The 24,550-nt window shown below is 37.9% G+C and overlaps 1 protein-coding gene across 6 annotated transcripts in view; it reads left to right on the forward strand.

The window, feature by feature from the left end:
• Positions 1-10,279: 10,279 nt before the first annotated feature.
• Positions 10,280-24,550, forward strand: part of rnf130 (ring finger protein 130) — a 59,478-nt gene continuing 45,207 nt past the window's right edge. For 2 of the 6 annotated variants that reach the window (XM_066716681.1, XM_066716682.1), the window contains exons 1-2: positions 10,280-10,459; positions 10,943-11,402. In XM_066716681.1, the coding sequence (XP_066572778.1) occupies positions 11,132-11,402 (271 nt within the window). In that variant the 5' untranslated portion in view covers positions 10,280-10,459; positions 10,943-11,131. Of the gene's footprint in view, positions 11,403-24,550 lie in introns of all 6 variants that reach the window. The other 4 variants (XM_066716678.1, XM_066716676.1, XM_066716680.1 and 1 more) reach the window with 4 other exon arrangements.

Raw genomic sequence — 24,550 nt, forward strand, 5'->3', positions numbered from 1 at the left:
GGGCCCGCACCAGGGATGGTGGACTGCTGCACTCTCAGGCATGGGGACAGAGCAAGCTGAGACCTCGGCTCCAAACCCAGCACTGCCAGGGTGACTGCGATGAAGACCGTGGACCTCGCACTCGTCCAGGAAGAGGGACTGGCATTCCTCGCAGACTGGCAGAGACACAGGGACAGAGCAGGGTCTGGGCAGAGCACTGCTCTGTGTGAGAGATAGGCTGTAGAGCTCACCGCACACAGCTGCTCTGTCAGAGTCACTCGCACAGGTAGTCCTTCAGGTTGGGCTCCTCCGTGTGGCTCCCGAGAGGCGGTTGAGCAGCACAGCCTGCTGCCTGATGATTGACACACATCACAGTGCAGGACATCAGAGCACAGCGCAGGACACGGGGCACAGCAGTGCTCCATTACATCACAACACCGTCACACACACTGCAGCACTGCTGACTGTGCACCTCGGGACTACACTTAATGTTATATGACATTTAATAAAGAAATTGAGCCCACAGTTGTGTCAGTGACAGATCCATACTGATAATTTGCCAGACACTGCTGTCATTAGCGACTGCGGACTCGGATAGGTCCTTTCCCTGTCTGTGTGAAACATTGTAACTGCCAAACACTAGTGCTATACTGCCCTCTGCAGTCACAGTATCCCATTGCTACAGTCGGGGGTTCCCCAAACTTTTTTGACCCATGGACCCCTTTGCCCCAGATTTTGTCTAAATCAATACAAAACAAACAAAAATTAGTAATATGTGAATGTCACGCTTTACTGTGGGGGACAGACAAATGCAGACCATCAGACGTAGATGTAACACTTATTTTTGTGCACGTTTTGATATTTTTTTACCTTAATTATTTATCTAATTAATCACGTTATTTCTTTACTTTCAGCACACTTTTGTTTCACATTCAGGTGTAGTTTAATTTAGTGTGGAGTGCTAATTACTAGATTGATTGACTTGGACTAGGATTGATTGAGAGACTCCTATACCAGGTGTGGCACCTTTTTAAAAGGAACTATGTTTTGAACTGAATCATTATAGTAACCAATCATAATGCTATATCAGGTTTACAGTTAGCCATTTATTTATAATATAATAAAATATTATTTTAATTAAAGATTGCTTAAAGAATACCAGTTGTGAAAACTGTTACTGTTGCTTTCGTTTTTGTTTTGTAAATAAGTGACTTGTTTTGTTTTTATTTGAGCTTGTCTGCAACGTGCCTTAAATTTGGATGATTATGATGGTAGCAAAGTTTTGCAGGCTAGTTTGGATCTACACGTAAATATGATCAGAGTCATGTTCAGTATGATAGTTTTCATTATTGAATAAACACATTTGTTAACCATCATTTCTAGGGGTATTTGGCAAGCTGATCGGGATCATGGCAGTACGATGCATAAACTATCAGAGCAGAGCAGTGCAGGTCCTGATCAGAATGCATAAATGTGCAGGCTGATTCGGATTTACACTGAATGCTTCACTAAATGCAAGTAATACTGATAATAATCATTAACATTATTAGTAGTAGTGTTAGGTACAGCGATTAGCCATAACATTATGACCGCTGACAGGTACAGTGAATGACACTGATAATCTCGTTATCATGGCACCTGTCATTGGGTAGGATATATTAGGCAGCAAGTGAACATTTTGTCCTCAAATTTGATGTGTTAGAAGCAGGAAAAATGGGCAAGCATAAAGATCTGAGCGACTTTGACAAGGGCCAAATTGTGATGGCTAGACGACTGGGTCAGAGCATCTCCAAAACTGCAGCTCTTGTGGGGTGTTCCCGGTCTGCAGTGGTCAGTACCTATCAAAAGTGGTCCAAGGAAGGAAAAGCGGTGGACCGGCGACAGGGTCATGGGCGGCCAAGGCTCATTGATGCACGTGGGGAGCGAAGGCTGGCCCGTGGGGTCTGATCCAACAGACAGGCTACTGTAGCTCAAATTGCTGAAAAAGTTCATGCTGGTTCTGATAGAAAGGTGTCAGAACACACAGTGCATCGCAGTTTGTTGCCTATGGGGTTGCGTAGCCGCAGACCAGTCAGGGTGCCCATGCTGACCCCTGTCCACTGCCGAAAGTGCCTACAATGGGCACATGAGCATCAGAATGGGACCATGGAGGAAGGTGGCCTGGTGGCGACTTACAAATTAGTTTAATAAATACTTTTTAGAACAGGTTTGGAACAGTTTGGAACAGATTGGAACCTAAGAGAAAAACATAATTAATAGTTTAAACTTAGTGATGGAATGCATAATAATTAGTAATATAGTTAATAGTTAGTAGTTTTTTTATTGTTATTATTTTTAAAATCAAAGAAACTTGACTTTCTAGATCTGAGAAGCCAATATAAATATTGGACATGGTAAATTGCCACAAGCTTTTTCACAGAAATAAATATGAGTTTGTACCCGTCTCAGCTTTTTCTTCCATATTTACACACACAAATGTCTAGGACATGAACTGATGACTTTGTTGAGTTAGTTGAAAGGCACAACAGAATCACATACACACACTCGTAAGTGCACAGCAGACTCAGACCATTAACCTGTGAATCGCTTTGTTGTCCTCCAACATGGCGGTGACGGGTATCCGTGAAGTCACCCTATTAAACACTTATTTCCCACTGTTTTAAAACTGGTCACAGAGACACAGTGGGGCTGCTGTTCTGTAAGATGGCGGCACTCAGTGGCGTTTCTTGTCTGGTCGTGGTTTACCCGAACTCCTTGTTGAGCCTACCTACACTGTATAAACTGATATAACTACATGTATAAACTATAACTATTACTGTGTAAACTACATACACTGCTAGTCAGAATGGACAAAACAACAAACAGGTCCATATAGTAGTAAGATTCCAAAGCCAAAGGTCGTTTTACAGAAACGGGTTGTCTATTGAGATGTGATCTGTATTTGTATTTGATGTATGTCAGTGTGGAAAATGTTGCCTCACATAAGTAGGTTGATCCAGACGGAATCAGTACATCCATCACTGCTTTGGATAGTCCTGGGTATTCCTCTGCAACTGAAATCCAGAATTCAGCAAGTGTGGTTGCAGCAAACATTGCCTTTAAGGTCGGATCACTGCAGAGCTCCATCAGCGCGTCCTCCAGGTCGGATGAAAGGTGATCCCCGGTTGCCGTGAACGGTTGTCGTAACCAGTCATATCCTTGTGGAGTTGTCTCCTTTGGGAAGTGCTTCATAAAGTGATCCAGAAGGCCTTGGAGATGTGAAGTGATCATTTCTGTCATGTTATTGAGATCCAGGTCATTGTCCTCCATGAATTCTTCCAGCTCGGGAAACATTCCGACATTGCCACCTCCAACTTTTTTGTGAATGCATTGATTTTATCAAACAACGACAAGATATTTGTATTTGTCCCTTGTAGTGATGAGTTGAGTACATTATGTTTGTCGAATATACACACCAAATAAGCAAGATTTACCAACCATTTGGGGTCTGTCAGGTGGTCCGCGAGTTGGGACCCAGACTCGATCAGGAAAATGCGCACCTCATCACGCAGCTCAAACAGGCAGGTGAGAACTTTCCCCTGCGAAAGCCACCTGACCTAAGTATGGAACTTCTTGGCAGAGGGTGGTGAACAGCCTGGTGTTCCTGGGACTTGATTTAATGGAGTTTACAATTTTAATAGCACTTTGGAACTCTGGATCGAGTGATTTGCTAGCGAGAGCTTCTCTGTGTATAATACAGTGTGTAAAATTAACGTGAGGTGCCACTTGTAAAACTCTTGCTTTTAGTCCTTTTTTATTAACCAACATTGCTCCTGCACCATCTGTGCAGACACTGACACACTTGTCCCAAGAGAGGCCCTCTTGTATTTTGGTATCCAGCTTTGTGAAAATTGCCTGCGCAAGAACCTTCCAAAGCAAAAGAAAATAGCATGTCCTCTTTTAATGTCCCATTAAAACTGTATCTGATGAATAAAAGTAACTGGACAGCGTTTGATATGTCCGTTGACTTATCTAGTTGCAAAGCATATTTTTCACCCTCCGCTCGTTCAATAAGCTGACACTTTATATCACCAGCATCGTCATTAATTCGCCTACCAACAGTGTCATTATATAGTGGGATTGTCTCAAGCTCACGGGCCACTTTATCACCATGCATGGCCTGGCACACAGCCACTGCTGCCAGCTTGCTAAGGGTCTCCCCAATTTTATGTGGCTTTTTGGCATGTGCAATTAGGTACGCTACCTCATATGATGCAATTTGCGCTTTGGTGGGGACTGTGGCTTGCAGAGTTATCGCTTGCTTTTGACCATGTAGCTCTGCCTCCTTTAGGCGGAAAAAAACATGTTGGTTTATCAACATGAGAGGGATGCTTAGTTTGCCAATGTCTTTTAATTTTCACTGGCTTTAAACTTTCGTGTGCAAGAACTTCTGAGCAAAGAACGCTTTGGGTATGATGCACATCGTTAATCCAAACTGTATGAATTCTTCTTGATATTTGCGATGTTTGGATGGCTTGTCGGGCTGAAGGGCCTTACCCTTGTGTTTCTCATTTCCCGTAGGCTTATTTTCATTGGAAGTTGATTGCTTTTCTGAAGGAATGCTTTCATCAGCTGTTTGAGAGAGACTGTTGTCATGTAATGTCTTCTCGTATGTAGAGCTACAGATTAGCCACCGATTCATGTTGTGGGATATGTATAATTGCTAGCTAACTAAAAGCGTGCACCCAGCAAGATCTGTTTAAGTGTTGCTCCGTAGATGTTCTGTTAACCAGCGCAACAGTTTCAACCAACCAGTTTTCGTTCTGTGACATGTCGTAATTTAAAAATATTAAAATTTTACATATTTAGCATATTCTAGTTATATCCCCCCTTATATATAGTACAGCATTTTTTAGGCTTATTAAAAATAGTACTTTTTAAGTTTAATTTATTTATTCTAGAAATCAACTTGCGACCCCCCCCCCTCCCCCCCCCAAAGTATCTTGCGATCCCCACATTGAGAACCACTGCTCTAGTCTAGCAATAGCCTTGATTTCACACATGTGCTCCAGGGGGTGCCAAATATTGCAGCAGGTATACTGAAATATCTGGCACCCCATGTCTTCTCAAGGGGGTGCCAAATATTACAGCAGGTATCCTGAAATATCTGGCACCCCATGTATTAAGGGGGATGCCAAATAAGTCTGTATACTGCTGTAATATTTGGCATCACCACCCCAGGTTGTATGTGGTCATGATCGGGCATTTACTGTGGATTGAAGGGGTACAGAATTGTGTGGAGGTTACAGTTCTAAGGCAGACATGGAGATGCAAAACTGACAACCAAGTTCATATCAATCATAGCCAACTCCCAATCGCGTTAAATGCCCCCTGGGAGTTGGCTATGATTAATATGAACATGGTTGTCAGTTGAACATCCCCATGTCTGCCTTAGAACTGTAACCTGAGGTGGGGATGCCACATATTACAGCAGATATATGGATATATTTGGCATCCCCCCTTGACACGACATGGGGTGTCAAATATTTCATTATACATGCAGTATTATTTGGCATCCCCCTTGAGAAGACATGGGGGTGCTAAATATTTCAGTATACTAAATGCTCACTGTAAGAATATATAGACACATAGCTTTATTGATGACAGTAATATTACTAGAAAGATGGATCGATAGAACAAGTTGTATTTTGTTCAGACAGGCACAGCAATAAACACACCCGTGGAACAAATGCAATTCTGAGAAAGAATATAATAACTGTGTGTATTTAAATGATCACTGTAAACCAAATACATACACAATAAACATTTATTGTTTACAATTAAATTACTTGAGTGCTAGTTTTAGATGTGTAGCTAGGTAGCATCTTGCAGCAAATCTAGGCAAAGTTAGTATTTTATTAATGGTTCAGGTTATGTACTGTACAGAAGCAAACATTGGTAACTAATTATGTACATAATTAACCTGTTTTTTTCCCCTCTCCCTATTACACAGAACAGTGCTGCAAATTGATTGGCTCCAGAAATTGATAGGTGTACCACATGTTGCACCTCATTCCATTGCCCATTCTGCTCAACATCTGTTTATAAACCTGCAGGGCTCTTCTAAATCAAACAGCACATGACTGTACACTGGAGTGGAGCAGTGAAACATGCAGGTTTGTTAACCATTTATTAACTGACATTAAGTGATTTGAAAATGACAAATGACAAGGTACCATCACCAAGGTGAGACTGTATACAGACTAATAAGATGCTTGGTCAGACAGAAATCATTGGTGAAGCTTAAAACAATTATACTGTCAATAAGAAACATGAACATTTCCCAATAGACAGGAACACATTGTAATGTGTATGTAATGTTCGTTATTTTTATTCTGATTGACTCTGGGTAAATACCAGAATACCAGATTTTTCAAGCAAACCACTGTATGTATTAAGAAAACTGCCCTCTGCTTTTCTTTTTAGGTCCCCAGAGTGACGTCGGCCACATGCTCAGCTGTCCAGTGGATGCAGACCTTCAAGCCGCCTGTCTCTGACATCGTTCAGTTGCCAAGAGTGATTAGCATGAATGAGGAGGAGACACATGAGACACTGCGGATGGTTAGGACATGCTGGGTATGGAGGGGAGGACCCTGAGGAAATTATAGCCCCATTTCTTCATTCATTCATTCATTTCTATCAGTTATTGCTATGAAGGCATGTATAGACAAATACAATCAAAAAGACTTATACACAATTGATGTTTTGTTTCTTTTAATGAACTCAATGAACACGAAAAAAACTGCTTTTTTCACTCTGTATCGAGGCACAAAGGACCTCGTATCAGAAATACATATATATATATATATATATATATATATATATATATATATAACTTTACAGAATCAAATAATGATCGCTATAAGTTGTAGCTTCAGTGGTGACGTCTTTCCAGGTAATAAGGGCTACCAAGAGCGTAAGCCTCCCATTCTCCTGCCCAGAGCGACAGTGTTGGACAGTGTTGCCAGATCCTTAAAATCTCTGTAGCAGTTACGAAAAACTCTGGTTTTGGACCTAAACCCTCCAAATTTACTATTTTTACAATATTGATATGAAATGATGAAAACAAGACTGGTGTTGAGCATTAATATACAATCATATGCAAATCAGTAGAATAGTGTGACTGGCTCTAGAAACAAATAATTTGTAAAATGTGCTTTTTATTAAGTTGGAAAACAGCTCTTACTCTTGATGTAAACACAGTTTGGCCAATCAAAAAATAAAACATTATTAGGAAAAAACAAAATAAATGTCATGAATAGGAGAATCTCTGTCAGTGATGAAAGATGCTTTTCAGTCTTTTAATGGTTAAGTAGGTATTTTTAGCACATTCTTTGCACACTTTACAAAATGCATTGGTTGGCTCTCCTAGGATAGCTTGTCACCAGCCTGAAATTAATAAAAATGAAATATAAAGGAATGAACTGCAAGTACATAATATGCCTATTCTCAAGAAGTGCAGGTGGGATAGAGGTAGTACAGTGTAAAGACTGCAATTTAAGTCTGAGCTTCGCACATCTCAACAGTACTTTTTTTCCTTTTGAGCTCCCCTGCACTGCTTTCTCATATTGGCACGTGATACTTTTCTGCCATATTTGAAAAGGGAATGATTGGAAGGTAAAAGCATTATAAATTATTAAACTAGAAAACCTAACAAAATCCTTACTTACCTTTAAAAACCTTGGTCAAATTGTGACCTCTAGAAATACATCTGTAAGGACTAAACACCTCTAACTCTAGAGGGAAAACCTCTGATCTGGCAATACTGGTCAGGAAGTTCCAGCTGCTTTCTGGCAGAAGTGTGAAGCAACTGTCACACTCTATAAACTGTACCATATTATAATAGTTTTGTGTTGAGTGTGTGTCTATGTGCCCATATACAATACTGCCAATACAATATTTGGAAAAATTCTATTTTTGTATACTTTTGTATACAGAATATTATTCTGTATGATTGCATTTAAGAAACATATAGTTAATCTCACTTCACTGTTGTACACTATATTGTTTCCTTTTCAAGATGTGTTGTTATAACATTTCCTTTTAAATGAATTAATCTTAGGGAAAATGTGCAATAAGATAATGTACTCAAATTAAAACAAAAAATGTTACATAAGAACATAACGTTTACAAAGGAGAGGAGGCCATTCGACCCATCGTGCTCGTTTGGTGTCCATTAATAACTATGTGATCCAATGATCCCATCCAGTCTATTTTTTAATGTTCCCACATTTTCAGCTTCAGCCACATCGCTGGGGAGTTTGTTCAGATTGTGACGCCTCTCTGTGTGAAGAAGTGTCTCCTGTTTTCTGTCTTGAATGCCTTGAAGCCCAATTTCCACTTGTGTCCCCGGGTGCGTGTGTCCCTGCTGACATATATAGGCCTACACCATGATTTAAAAAACATGACAGTATAAAATCTGGAGAAACTGATTTAAAGCCAAATTACGTCACCAAATCATGAAAAAAGTGAAAACAATAAATGTAGCTATAAAAACTTGAAAATGGCTGTTGATAAAGGGACCAGAATGAGGTTTCACTTGGAATTCAGCTTATTTTGCCATTTTGAAAATACTGCTAAAGCTGTGCATGTATTGATCACAATCTAATGGAGGTATTGAGGATTGTGAAGCACTATAAATGTGTCTTATTTGATCTCGAAGTTTGTTTCCAACTTGATTTCCTCGTCTGTTATGAGGGAGAACAGAGTTGATGCAACCAGGCAAGGGAGAGGTTTCCACTCCATATAAAATGTCACCCATTCCATCGCTCCCACAGTGTTGCAGGACATTAGAAACATTCCTAACAGGATATTCCAGGATGCTGCAGAGGAATTCCACAGCAGAGGTATGAAAGATAAAATATAAAAGATTAAAAAAAGCAGTTGGTCCTTGTTTTCCATTCCAATAGTGTGTGGAGATTAATTTACACATACATACACTACTGTAGAGTAGACAAATAATATCAATGGGGAAAACAAATCTGAAGTACTGTGATTTAAGTCATAATACCAAATAGGCTATTAAAAATAATTGCATACAATTAAATACATAATAATATAAATCTTGGTATACTTATATGCCATTGTCATGAGCTAGAATGTATAGGGAGACATGGGGTCTAACCATGTAGTGAGATCTGTATCTGAGGCCACTGTTACTGTAACAGACCCCAGACAGAGGGCCACATAACAGATAAATTATACCTGAAAACAAAACAGGACAAATAATAAGAGACTGGAGACAATCGCTGTAGTGTGCAGATAGCCCTGCTCCAGAATGTATTCATCATCACAAATGCATTTTGTGGGTTTTCTTTTTCTTTCTTTCGTTTTGGATATTCACAAAATAACCATTCACAATTAAATTCAATGCATTTTACCTATTCACAGTTAACACAACTATTCATCTCTATATTACATCTGATTGCAAAACTTTGTCCAGTTACAACAGCGTGTGCCAGGGCAATAGTGGGCTGCCACTCTGACCCTTGTCTCAGGCTGGCTGTATCGGTGGTCAGGTCCTGAGGTGATCTTGGTGGGGGCGACCAGCAGCCAAAGACAGTACTTCCACCGAGGGGCACCTTCCTTCTACTGCAGAGCTTTGTAATGTTATATGGGTATTCTGAGAAGTGTAGGATTTGTAAATTTGTACAGTAAGTTTTGTTGTTTGAAACAGTGATTTTAAAGAACTTACAGGTTTGTGTTATGCGCCAAAAGCCAAACTTTCTCTGTCCCCCCACAACACTCCATCCCTCCCCTTCGCACCCACCAATAACAGCAGGGTAAGATGAATGATTTTCCCTGGGGTTGTTGATACACTCCTTGAATTGATCTTTATTGCTCATGCAGGAGATTAGGAGAGATGGCAGCCAGCTGGGCCAGAACAAAAGATCTCACAGATTCTATTACAAAGTCTCATAATATTAAAATGAGCCCTCTTGCTGTAAGTAACGTAAAAGAGCAATTGTCTTTCCAGCTGACTGCTAAGCGGCTGTGATTCAACTGTTCTCCCTCCCCATCTCATGGTTGATCTACGATATCCTTACAAAGCGTATGAAGATACGGTTAGAGCCATACACAAACAGCACGTTGACTTCCGATCTGCGGCCATTCCTCAGAGACGCTTTTCGAGAGAATGGCGGCTTCTCGCGAGATTCGAGAACAGAGACACTGACCAATGCCGGCGCGTTGTTTTTGGAGGGGGCGTGGTTTCCGTAATGACGCGACTCGGCCCCTTCCCCATGTGTCCCGGCCCAGCCTGTCGCCTACGCGCTTGCGCAAGGCGCTGTGCTGCGAACAGGAGGGAAAGGCAGAAGTGGATTCTCGATATGTGTCTGTTTATGGGAGATAAATACGTCGTCGGTGTAAAATATTAATTAACAATAAGCAGTGCACAATACAGTTGACGCTGTTGTTTTGGTAGATCAATTAATTTGAGAAGGTGGGTAGTTATTTGAAATACTGTAATTCAGTATAAAAAAAAATAGGGGCTGGTAGCTGGATTGCTGTCAGTGTATCAAATAGTGATTCTGTTACGTTGTTCGCGTTAACAGTTACAACACGCAATATGTTGTCTTTGTAATGATCATCACAGGACCTCGCCTTTGTGCTTGACTAAGTTTGAGGCAATAAATATAAACGAAAGCCTGTTTTTGCTGTTGAAAAAAGTACCGTCCATTTAGCTGACATCATATATTTCAAAGCAGTTTGCGTTTTATGAAGATGTTGATTGGTAGGAGCTGCTCAATTGCAATGATGTGCATTCATATTTAATAACTGGCTTACGTGCGCACTGAAACAATGTGTGAAACAGCATAGCTTGTCTGAAGACATCTATGTTTGACACTATAAAATGTTCTTTTCTTACAGCTGGTTCATTTAATCCCAGTTTTTCTTATTATTTTTTTTCCGTGCAAAAATGCAGTGTAGGCGACGCTTGGGTTGGAACACGAAAAGGATGTGAAAGAAGACAATATAGCATGTTGTTTTAGGACTGGACCCTCCCTGGAGTCATAAGATAAGACGTCCCTTCGTCATTTTCGGCTTTCAAAAACAGTATCATGTTCAGTGCTTGAATAACCGGGGGAGTACAATCAAATCAGACCATCCAAAGATGTTGCACAAGTGGTCCAAAGGAGCACCGAGCCGCTGCCTGTCCGCCGTGATGCTGCTGTTGGTTCTGCCCCGGTGCATGCTCTCCATCCGGGCGGACAAGAGCCTGGTGAGCGCCGATGAATATGTCACTGCCACGGTGAACGTGTCCGTCCTGGACTCCAAAGGCAACCTGAAACAGTTACCGATGAAGAACGACTGCAGGTATGGGAAGAATTCACCCAAGGCCGAGGCCAGAGGAGTGGTGATCGCACCCGCGGCCATCCATGGAGGTAAGACCTGGACTTGAGTGTGGTGCCATCCATGGAGCAACCTGGCATGCCTGTGTCTTTATGGTGGTCCTCTCATCAGTGTAATAAGAGGGCACTAGAATGCGTACAGTCGGAATAGAATCAGAGTAACCATACTTATTATGTTCAATTATTATGCATTATACAATTATTATAATTATGAATAATACTATTGATTCTGTGTATGATTATGTCAACCTGTTTTATTATTTTAATCCCAGAGTGTAATAAGTGATGATAATAAGATTGCTTACTACGTATTAGGCTTTAGAGCAGGGAGGGCTATTATACTCTGTGTTCAACCAGACCTATTATCACCAGGACAGGTCTGGTTTCTGATTATTGGCTCTTTAAGACTACAAAAAACCTTGCAGTGATCCAGGTTGTGTGTTTTAAACCCATGCACTAAAAAAGGCCCACATCTTGAGTATTACTTTAAATTGTCGTCTTCTTCGTTTCAATAATGACAATTGTATGGTCTGTAAACAGTTGGCTGAATTGACTTCGGTAAGTGGTGTTTCTAAAAAAAAAAAAAATTATAACCATGTACCCACAAATAACCCAATTTCCACAGATACACTGCTGAATTAATAATGTGCTTCCGATTTGAATCCAACATATTTATGTATGTATGATGTTATGAAGTCCTAAAAGGTATTTGCCATGCAATTCTTATTAAGAATACATACTTGGAAAAAGTAGATTTAATGGGGTTTAGCAGGAGACAATCACATTTGGCAGTTTATGTAGAAGAATATATCGGACTGCTACTAGGTGAGATGGCTTTCTTAGTCAGTTTCTTTACAATATCACTACAGAGGAGATGATCTCCTTTGTGAAAGTAGGTGAGGACAAAGACAAATAAAGCATCAACATCTAGTTCTTCTGTACATCATGTGTTTATTTATCCCATAGTCAGTGTGTATATGCATATACATACATTTCAATAGGCTAGACGTCTGTTCATATGAGGACATCTCATTTATTGCTCGCTAATATTTCTATACTCCTGTTTATTTTCTTATCATTCCTTTGCAACCATTGTTCCAGTTAGACAAAACAACTCCCAATGTGTTATCACAAAATTAAAATACATACTGTATATGTTGTGAATGTAAAGGAATAGTGGTGGTTTTGGGAGCCAGTCTGTTTAAAGTGGTTCTCGACTATTGTGAGTTTTAGTCATGTAAATTGTCAGCCTACTCTAAAATCCTTATTTTCAATGTTGTTTTTATGACGAGGACCTTGTGGTGCAAGGCTAGGAAGTACTCTACATGTCTCATCTGGAGTAAAGTGAAAATATGACACAAAAAAAACACATTCTTATATAAGACAGTGTTGGCAGAAACTACAAGTTCAATATAGGTCATTCTTTTCTGCTTCGTACTGAGTGATATGATAGGCCATCGTTCTGCTGCCTTACTCATAGGGGTTGACCTTTAACATCACTGGGATGTAGTTCGAAATTCGTGTTTGTTTTCCTGCTGAAATATGAAGAATCGGACTCCCTTGCCTTGCTGTGGTAACATCCAAGACCTGTAGTTATTCTCTCAGTTTAGATCTTCCGTCTTTTCCCAGGAATGGTTGCTGTAATAATGTGATGGAGCAACGGACAAGGGCTTTTCGTCCTAAAGATTGCTTTAGGTTGGATAACATCTTGTTAATGTCAAATATTTTTATTTCACCAAAGTCAATTGTATTGGCTATGTTTTTTTTAATATCCCTCTTTCTGATTGTAACTTTTCCCCTAAACATTGACAATCCTTCACCTTGCCCTATCATGGCCCTTTGCATCTGCCAAATCAAATATAAAAGGTTTGATCTCTGGGTGTTGTAAAGCCTAACACTGTAATAGCCTCATTGACTGAAATCGGGCAATTACATATGATGCCTAATTAGGCAAAAAAGACATTGACAACAAAGGCTTGATTCTATGTCTAGATTGTCTAGAGTGTCTAGATTGCAGTGCGTACCACAGCAAAAGAAGGCATAAGAAATAAGCAGTGTTAATGGCACAATAATGCTATTCGGATTTGCTGCCACCCTTGACTAATGACCATGACCGAGATTCTTGATATTATACAGTATTTGAAGAGACTATTCTTCATATACTGTACAAAGTCAAATATTACTAAATCAAACACGGAATTGATATTGACCCCAGTTGTGCAATCTGGATAAGAATGGTCTGAATCCTAGACTATGTGAAGAGGTGAAAAATCTTCGAAGTTGGCCTAAAAGGTGGAGCGTTTTGTTCATTTGGGTGTCATGTTAGGGTTCATGTTTTCAAAAGGGTTATACAATTAGATATCTCAATTTGGGGTTCACATGGAAAAAAGAATAAGCATCCTTGAAAAATTAAAACTCTGTCTTAGGGCCTTTTCCTGATTTAAATACATAAACTTGCAAATGGTCCCTTATGGAGGGAGATTAGGGCAAGCCTGGATTTACTGTCCGCTGATAGGTCTTTAATCGCACCATCATGATTTTCTAAACCCTTTGTTTATTTTCTGTGTATTTCAAAAACTGTCTTCTAATAACAAACTGTTTCATAATTACATTGTGCATGTTATTATTTTATTATTATTAATTATTATTATTAAAATGACAAATATGAGAACCCAAGCTTTAATATGTTGAAACATGCTTGCTGTTTTAATTTGCTTGCTATCACCCAATTATCTTGCTGTTGAACCACTCTTTGAGACAGAATTTCCTGTATGAAAGAGTGCTCATGCTCAGACTTGTGAAAGAGCCATGCTAGTCTTATGCACAAGAATTTCACTCCACCCCTTCAAAAGTCATGCTCGGCAATCTTTTGTCTCACACTGCAGTAGCCAAAGAAATCAATCAACAATCGGTTTCTTATACTAATAGCACTATGAACCCAGAATGGTCATAACAGCACTCATATCGAGCACTTAATGTATTTGAGGGTATTGTTTATTGTAGTGCTTTTGTTTTTATGCAGACATTTCTAAATTAAACGACGTTGTTACATAACAACACCACAGTCTATCAATTAGTTTCTTGTATCTACACATGGTGTTATGTTCATGTTCTATCATTCAAGCTCTCCGATGATGTTCCTTCAGGGAGCAATAAAAAATAATGAAAGGAAATCTGATAAACATAATACAGATACTGTAGAGTACAATATGTGTGGGGTGAATAGAGCACCATTTTCTACAGGAGCAACTGGCTCTTCATTCAGAGTTCATAATGAGAATGTATTTTATGTGATTCTTCTAAATCTCTTTACTATTGCAGAGTTTCTGGACTATTGTTGCACATCTGTTTACATTAACATTAACATTGAAAATCTCAAGTGGCATATTAACCGTGCAAATACATACATAATATCAATGTGAGGGCATCTTTGCCATTTTTTTAAAAAGTTGAATATTTTTTGCAAGAAATATACCTTTCCAAGAAATATCTATATTGGGTACAGAATGAAAAGCCATTTAAGGGGGATTACTGTAGTCCACAATTCAAAGGTTTGTTTAAGAGCAGGTATTAACCTACAATATTAGTTTGTGGTGTACCTGGTGCTCCGTACTTTTTATTATGTCCAATCACTCCCATATAAATCAGGCTTAGTCACACAAAAGATGAACCTTGATAGCTATTGTATTGAATATTCTAAAAAGCAAACCACACTGTAAACTAATTAATTTATTTTGGCAGATCAGTTTTATTAAGTGTGCCTGGCAACTTAAAAAACATTTCTTAGCCTTGTTTGTGATTTGGTAGGCAATAGCATTCATGATCTCATTGAAGTGAAAATGGAGGCTAATGTCTGTTATGTAGCAAAGTATTCACTTTATTGTTTCCACTATGCTTAAGTTTGTCATCAAGTAAACATTTATATGCGTTTTACTTTGAAAATTGCAATGGCATTGCATAATTGTCAAATATTTAAATTGCTGATGCCTTACATGGTATAATACTACTCAGATTCTCAGTCATCAATGGACCGCTAGTATTGAGTTAGTTTCAACAGAAATACATTAATATAACTACAATTACACAGAAGATTGCTAACAAAAGCCCACCAAGTGTACAATGAAAAATCCATTCTTTATCAGGTGGGTCTGAATAAAATGAGCCCTGAGTCCTCCAAGTTTAAACTGTCAGGCAAGTGCATTTGTGGCAAAGTTAAGCACTTCCTGTTTTGAATTTGTAAGTTTGCAACGTGTCTGCCAGATGTTTTTCTCCACAGTTTCTGTTTTTTCTTTTTTCTTTTTTGGTGTTGGGTAATGTTCAAGTATGGACACATAGCCTAGTATGACCCTAAAAAACTCCATTGACATTACCGCTCAGGGCCTAACTACTGTCAAAGTTTTAAACTCAAAATAAGTTCATCCTTTATCATTCTTTTATTGGTTTTACTCCAAAAGTATTGATTGATAGAATTCTCCAGAAAGGTCCAAGACACACATAGTATATGACATTGTACTTTAAATATTGATTTAAATAGAGTACAACATTGTTTAATAATACAAATTGCAGGAAGTGGAGCATTTACAGACTCATATTTACATAAAAGCTTTTGTGAACAGGATTTGTTTGATCTGTCCCCTGTTTTTCTTTTTTGTCTGTATTATATTTTATTTCCCAGGATGCTTTAGAAAATGAAGGCTATTAATATTAATCAGTGTCTTCCTTAATCTGAATCATGGAAGATAGTAGGAACCATATTTTCTAATGTAGTAAATGTAGTTTGTTCGGTAAAATGTATATGTCTCGGCAGTAAGTGTGAAATATAGTGCCACAGAAATGTGTTAAAAATAGTTTCTCTAAAGATAAGTATGACTTATGTTTTAACATAAGACCTTAACATAGACCAGTGAATTCAGCAGAGGTTATTCCTGTTTATGTTATGGGCTCCAACATATGAAATATGCTCTTGCATGTGCTTTACTTCACAATTCCTGCAGTCTGTATATTATCCTCTTTGTAAATAAAAACATAAAATAGGCATTTTTGCACTAGATGTATTTTGCCTTTAATGCTCCAGTTATCCCACACAATAATTTTATAATTTATATACAGTGAAAACTATATCCATATTTGTTTGTTTAACCTACAGATTAAAACAACAAAACTTTAAAATGAATACCGTTCATCTCAGGGAAGAAGAATGTTTTAATTGATTTTGTCACAGAAGTCACGCAATTGTGGTCAGAAGCAGATGTCTGGCAGTAATTAATGGCTTACGATATTGACAGCAAATGTGGCAACAGTAACGGAAAAACTAGCAACAAGAAGGGAACCAGGTGGCTTTCACCTCACTTAACATAGAGGTTTCACTGAAATGGTACAGTGAGCATATATTTTGCTACAAACCTATTGTATAGATAGGTTTCTTGGCAAGTCCTATTCCCAGTGTCTGTTGAAATATGAGCCTACTTTTTTCTACCCTTTCATGGTGCTTCAATGTCTTATTTTAAGTAAAATACAATCCTAAATTAAGCTGTCATTTTACGACTTCTCTGAAAAATGTTTGTGTTTATAGTTTTAAAGTCTGTGGAGAAGGTACAGTTGTAATGGTCCTGCCACCTTACCTGGTTTAAATAATTTACATAATAATCAATCTGTAGGGGCTGTAAAACTGAAGAAAATGTAAAATGCATGACAGTAGTTGCATAGCAACATCAGCCTTTTCTTGTCTTTCTTTGAGATGTATTAGTGCAAAGCATGTAAGCTATGTGGGCCGTATACAACAGCAGTTTAGAGAGAAATGGGCCAGTCTGTCTCCAAGTAATATTTAGATTTAAAGCCTTGGTGTGAGATGTCAGTTTAAAAACATGTTTGATTTCCATATCTTTCCTCTAGACTTATTGTTTCATACTAGAAACCCTGAGCTATCTCACTAGGTTCAGTTCTCTTTAAAAAGGGATTGTCTCCTCTACTTCATATCTACTTTCATTAGACGGGCGGTTGAAAAATGTAGAACCCTTTCCTTTAATATACTAGAGAAGTATTAAATAATGAATTAAAATAGTGTATTTTTAGGGGAAGGGTACAGTAAATTGTGAAGTTGCACGGTTCATTTTCGGAAAAGCATACTGGTTGTTTAGAATTCAAGAAGGGAAATCAATGTCCTTTATTTATGTAGGTATCAATAATGTTTTAAATTAGAAGTATTTTATTTGCATACTAGTTTGCTTTGTACTTTCACTTTTAAACAGGAAGTCTAAACAGAATGAACAACAAACAAAACACTTCTGTAAGACCATACAGTTGTATAATATATAGAGCCACTTCAGATAGAATGATAAACATAGTTAATGGGGGAAGCAATTTAGAGCATGAATCAGACTTTAAAATGGCTGCTCAGAAGCAATTTTGCCAAAACTGAATATAGATGGGGCATTTTGAAGTGTTGTTTGTCTTAAAAATGTAAGGGTCATCTACTGAGAGACAGCTCTACTTTTAAAGCACAAACTTCCAAACTTTCATTCACAGTGTACAGCCAGCTGTCCACTTTTAAGCACAGAAGAAGAAAAAAACAAGGTCTGAACAAGTATGATCTAACTTTAAAATTAGATTTTCCACCACATACTTTCGATAGTTTTCCAATCCATTTGCACTATACAGCCAACACACACCTTTCAGGATTGACTATCTTCCTTTTTTCATACATTATTATTTAATAATACAATATTGAAACTGAAATGGGATGAAATACAGGGGCACAATAGATGTTCTTTGCCTTGGAGGATTTCTGACCTCCAGGTATAAATAGAATTTTAAATTAGCTTGAAAGAATACATCATTTTCCAAATGGTTTTAAATGCGTAGAGTCACTTTGAACATCAGTGCAAGGTCACTGGGCCACTTACTTTGCAAGCCATGCATTTTCAACTTGTATTGTAGTATTGGCTGCCCTAAATTACTCCAGTGTATATCTCATACTGTATTAAATTGTAGTTGAAGTGGGTTTTCAACAGAGACCATTGCATTGTTGACAGTCGAAGATGCTGCATTATTGGCTAAGAAATTTAGAAATGCTTTTTTAAAAGTGCTTTGCTCCAGAGCTTTGATTATCACTTGATGTCAAAGGCATCCTGCATGTTTACACAGACTCACAGACTATGTGTACGATTCCATGTGCTTATACTGAGGCTAGACAAAGTCCGGGTGTACAATCTGTGTTTGGCAAATGTCATTTGTAACCAGAAAAAAACTCTTGTGCAATCTGGATGTTATAAGTTTTCCGTGACATTTTCACAGAAGATGTCTGTGACAGTACCATTAGATTGGAATCACAATTGGCAGGTCACTACATTGGTCTGGCAGTAGTGCAACAAAACCTTACTTGATGTTTAAATTAATGATTATAGGGGCTTTATCATATTGGAATGTGTTTGCTTTTTTAGCTCTAAGATCAACCAGGATTGAAAGATGGTTGATAAAACCTAAAAAACATTTTTTGTCTTCACCTCAGCTGGTTTCTTCTAACGGTCTTGGGAGAGAGCAAGCAAAGTTTATGATGAGAATTAAGATAAGAAAACATTTGGAATGTATCATGTTTGATGGTGTGTTATAAATGAGAAAAGAAGTAAGGAAAATACGTATTTTGCGTCCTTTGCATTTTGCAGTCTTATGGTTAACCACATTTAAACGGAAGTCAGGCTTCTATGAATCATCTGGAAAAAAGTATGGCAGAGTTTTTGTATTGCTAATGATAGAGATTACATCGGTGGTATTCTAATGTAATTGATATATTTATAAAATAATATTTATAAATATTTTGCTTAAGATATATATATATATATATATAATATTTATAGAAAGTTAGCTAAATATAAAATAAAAACATACATCTGTCTTCCTATGCCAAAATATACATAAGGAATGTATTGTGCTGTAGATGAGCAACAGTCTGAAGTGCTTCTGGAGATTTCCATAGCTTCTGCAGTTGTAAGTTTACTGGGAGGGCTACACTTCTGTTACAGTTTCTTTGATAAAGCTTCAGTTTTACATTTCCAATTTGCCCAACGCATTTCAGGCCTTTCTGCTGTGGCACTACATGCCTTCTCTCATTTGCCAGGCGCTGCCTTTGGAACAGGAGGTTGTTGGAGAAGAGAATTCATCGGGGACGCCTGTCAGGCACTGAATCCCTGAGTGATCATCTTGAGAGGAATTTGTCTTTTTTTCCGGTCTTGTTTGTTTTTGTTTGTTTGTTTGTTTTATTTTTCCCTGAAGCATAAAAATAAGTCATGTTTGGATGATGAGAAGTACCACACAGGCAATGCTTTAAAATATTTTGTTTTTTCTCTTACAGGCAGTAAAGCCGAAGTCATGTTGCCCCACTAGGCTTTGTTAGTTATACGAGTTTGACTGGGAGAATATTTACTCAGTACAAGCAGGGGAGTGGATAATCATTCCTGCCCATAGAATATTCTAAAACTCTTAAAGGAACCTCTGCAGATTATCCATATACTAAATATTTTTTATTTACTTCTTACTTCATTTTTTTGTATTCATGTGACAAGGTGCACTCATACTATTTCAACTTTTTGGTCGCCTGCCAACCCAAATCGTCTGTGATTAAATATTTTACAGAAGTCGTCTATTGATTAATCAGTCGACATTTTTTAAGCCAGTTCATGCCACTGAAACTCGAAGCATCATTAATTCTCATGCTTGTACCGTATTTTAATTAAATCCCAACTTCAGGCTTTCTATTTGGCCATTTGGATGATTAACAGGATTATCTACCTTCCATTTCAACGGCACTATTTTATCTTTTGCTTCCACTCAGAAGGATTATTGAATCCTGAAATAGTCTGACTGTTGTGTTACCTAATGCCTTACATGTATATCTGTCCATCACAAAGGAGTGATGTTTTCATATAATTTTACTCAGGGCTCCTAATGAACTAATTGTTGTGTTCTTGCTTTGGAGCACAACATTGCAGTTTTTAGCATGGACTGCATAAAATAATGTATAATTAAGCCTGGGCCAATAAACATGGAAATCACGATAGTTTGAAAACGAAGAACTGTTGCCATCTGGCTTTTAAGTTGCCGAGAGCTGGAAAATATGAGTCATTGCTCATTGGTGATTTTTGGTTGGACAGAGAACTAGGTTTCATTTGCCTTCTCAACCAACATCAGAAACACAGTACAGGATAAATAATCTGCTTGTTAGGTGTTAGACAAATTGATTATTATAACTGTATTAACTGAATATTTGGATGTTTAAAAATAATTTCATGTTAACATGGAGATTCAAAATTTGAAAATTTGGCAATGGTATTTTGTATTAGTTAAACAGTGGAAGGAGTCTTATGGTTAGGCTGAGAGGATTATTTTTAGTAATGTAGCTACATTTATTATCACTTCAATTAAGCGAATTAGGGTTACATTTTGGTCTAGGTTTATGGGTAGCATCCACAGTAAATGTAGACTTCTGGCTTAACTAGACTGGGTGTAGATTTGTGTGAGCCTAATTTTAAATGTGGGGTTTTGGCTAGATTAGTGCAAAATATAGCTAAGCTACTCAAAACAATAGTTTGGCACAGACAGTCACAAACAGCCAGTTTGGAGTCAGTCCTTTATTATTTGGATCATTAGCCAACCTCCAGCTTGCTCTTTTCCTGATCACCTAGGGAAAGTAGAATATTATCAATTTGAATACTACAGTATTGATTTAGAAACTGTCGCTTTGCTTTTTGTATGTGTAAAGATAAACAGAACCATTTTGTGATTTGGACCTAAGAAAGAGAGATTGTAGTCTTTGTGAAGGCTGGAAATCAGTGATTTGCATCTAGTCAGGCACACAGCCAGCCTGCACCATACTCTTTAATGGTTCACAAGCACACCATCCTGCCTTAAAACTCACTGATTTTGTAACATGGTCCTCTGCCATTACGGCCTGCTTTTACCACTCATCTCTTACCAGACACTGTGCTGTGTTTGAATGTCAAATCAGGTCAGAGTTAGATGCTAAAACATGTTTCACCCATAGCACCCATGCAGAGCTTTAAGAGCATTTGTCCAGAGGTGAACAACAGTTGCATTACAATGTAGTTTTTCTTTCTATGAATGTGTTTCTTTTTAAGCGGAAGACAAACATGTGGGCAAAAAGTAACACTGTGCTGCTTTCTACTTAAGAGAATCAATTATTCTGACCTTCTGCTGTGTGCATGCTTGAAATTAAACCATTCTTGCATTCAAGATGAAGTGTGTTGTGCTTCATATTTGTTGGTAAACAAAGGGATTATCACCTGCTTGCTCCAGAAAATAGATGGGAGCCACTAAGCCTTACTGCATAAAGGTGAAAAAAAGACAAACTTTCATGGTGACATTAAAAGATATTTTTTTATTTTAAATAAAATTAATTCAGAGCAGCAGTTTTTCAGTGCTTTACTCCATACAGCCCAATATTAACGGTGTGATTATGTTGCTTACTATAAAGTTGCATTTGTTGATGGCTTGTTCTCAGAACAGTGCAGCTTCTCCTTGTCATCTCCTCCTCCCTCCCGCAGCACAGAGCTTTGTTCTCTGTCGTCATGCAGTCTTCTCCTGTTTCCTGGTCTTTTGCCTCCAGCTGTTCTTGACCGCGACATAAAAGCAGAAGCCATTTCTTCTCAGGCTGATGCGATGCGTATAATAGTTATGTTATTTTGGCAGATCAGGGGGTGAAATAACAGACACATAATCTGTTACTTTATTTAGATATATTAAGAAGTTAAATAATGATTTTGTTCAATGCTGTGTTGGTGAATGATATATTATTCTTACCCTCCTTCATTTCTTCTCATTTGTTTTAATGGGAAATGAAATTGAGAAATGATTGAGTTATACAAATAAACATTTATTTATTCTTATTAGTAAATGACACAAGTCCAGTTAGATGCTAAAACATGTTTCACGCCTAGCACCCATTCAGAACCCGTTAGAGCATTTGTCCAGAGGTGAACAACAGCTGAATTACAATGTAGTTTTTCTTTCCCTGAATGTGTTTCTTTTTAAGCGGAAGACAAATGTGGGCAAAAAGTAACACTGTGCTGCTTTCTACTTAAGAGAATCAATTATTCTGACCTTCTGCTGTGCACGTGCTTGAAATTAAACCATTCTTGCATTGATGGAGTGCTTCACATTTGTTATACATTTAATTAATTTATTTTTATTAGTAAATGACACAAGTGCAGAAATGGCTTTTAAATGTCTTAAAACTTGGTTGTGATTTATTATAAATTTGTAATTTTTTCAAGTGCTAGCCTATAGCTTTTATTTAGATAGTTTTGTTCCCAATTGTTCATCTGTTTCAAGTTACAAAAAGGGTGGTGGGAAAAAAATTGACCCTGTAATTTGGGAAGTCACAATGCAGTTTGCTTTAAGGCTTTTGTTTGCTTGGGCTCATTGTGTACGTGCTCTCCAGTACTTCAACCTCCTTGTGTTGAATTCCCTGTCTGAGCTTTGATCTGCTGCCCCTGAATGATAAAGTTGATGGACTTGCACAGAGTATATTTGTGACCAGAGCCCACTGTGACAACTGAATCTGTCTCCACTGCCAAAACTGTGATGGGGTAGGGTGGTACGTGACCCCATTGTATATTGTTAATGCAGCGACATAAGGCATGCCTTTAGAAAAAATAAAAATAAATAAGACTGCCCTTTGCTCTGACTCTGACTTCTTTCTTTTCAAACTGACAACTTAGTCAAATCCCATCATTTCCATAACAGGGACCTAAAATAAAAGCAATTCCATCAGCAACAATGGTTTTCCAGTTTCATGTTACATGAAGAATTTGTGAGTGTTTGAAAGAACATCTTTGAACTTTCGTATTTTGATAATACATACTATTGTTAAAAATCTGACTTCCTTATACTGGACACCCTGTTATGTGTTTACAATAACAGTTATGGAAACAATCATTCTTTGTGCGTTTGTTTTCAGGACTCTTACTGTGAGAAACAATCTGCCTAATTTTGTACAGTATACCAATCATTTGCAGCTGGAGGCTTATAAACTGAGTGTAGTATTGCCATCATGCATCTTGTTTGGCTGACCTGTACAGAAAGAAGCAAATCTAATTGAGTGATCTAACCCTTTTCTGTCCTCTGGCACATTGAGTTTGGTTTGGTTTGGTTGATTGTTCTTGCTTTAGTTCTACTTAGATTGACTTGTTTGTGTATAAAAAAAAATGTTTTTTTGAAATAGTTAGCAAGTTTTACTTCTCTCTTTATCTTTTCAATATGATCTGGTCTGGTGCGGGCATTTGAATTTGTGAAAAATTGTGTTTTAATGATCCGATAGCAAATCTTAAGCCAAAAGAATTATGTTCCCTCGAATTAGTAGAGAATATAATATTGTTGTATCAGTAATGTAGCTTAATAGGTTTTCACCATCAAACCATATTCCATTTACAAAAGACAACTATAATATTGAATAGAGTACTTGCCACTTTTTTTTTTTTTATAAAGCAGGTGTTTTTTATTTGGTGATGTACAATAAGTGAGTGTCTATGAAGTATAATACAGTGACTGTACTGCAGGTTTAGGAGCCACACAATCACATGAAGTCAGAACTAAACTGACACAGGCCTTCTAGCTAGGAAGCTTGTGAAAACCCTCATGTAGAGGGTTATTTTATTTCAATCAAGCAGCCAGGGTAAAGGGCATGATTTGAAACATGGAATTCTCCAGACCACACACTACTCTTTGAAATGGCTAATCACAGCAATTTAATTGATCGTACTGGTGTTGGAAAGCCACAAATGTGGAAATGGCATGGCCTATAAACTCTAAAATATCTAGATAACCTCTGAACCACTTAAAAATGCTCTCTGTGATGTTACAAACACAAAAGCCTGTCACTTTCAAGCAAGTGCTCTTGAGAATAAAAAATTCATTTTAAAGCATTATGACACAGAATAGAAAATGAAACCATTAATGACTGAAATTGTCTTGTGATTCTTTTTGGGGTTCTGTGGTATAGGCCCCTAGGACATTATAATCGGAGTAATATGTGTTTAAACCACCTGCACACGTTATAAGCTGCCATTCCATTTATTGACATACTTTAAACATAGGGAGGCCTGATCATTAAAATGATTGACCTCTTCTTGCCTTTTGCTGACCTCTCAAAGTCTGGAGTTAATCCCATG

This window comes from Amia ocellicauda, chromosome 11, assembly GCF_036373705.1.
Source record: "Amia ocellicauda isolate fAmiCal2 chromosome 11, fAmiCal2.hap1, whole genome shotgun sequence".
NCBI classification, from domain to species: Eukaryota; Metazoa; Chordata; class Actinopteri; order Amiiformes; family Amiidae; genus Amia; species Amia ocellicauda.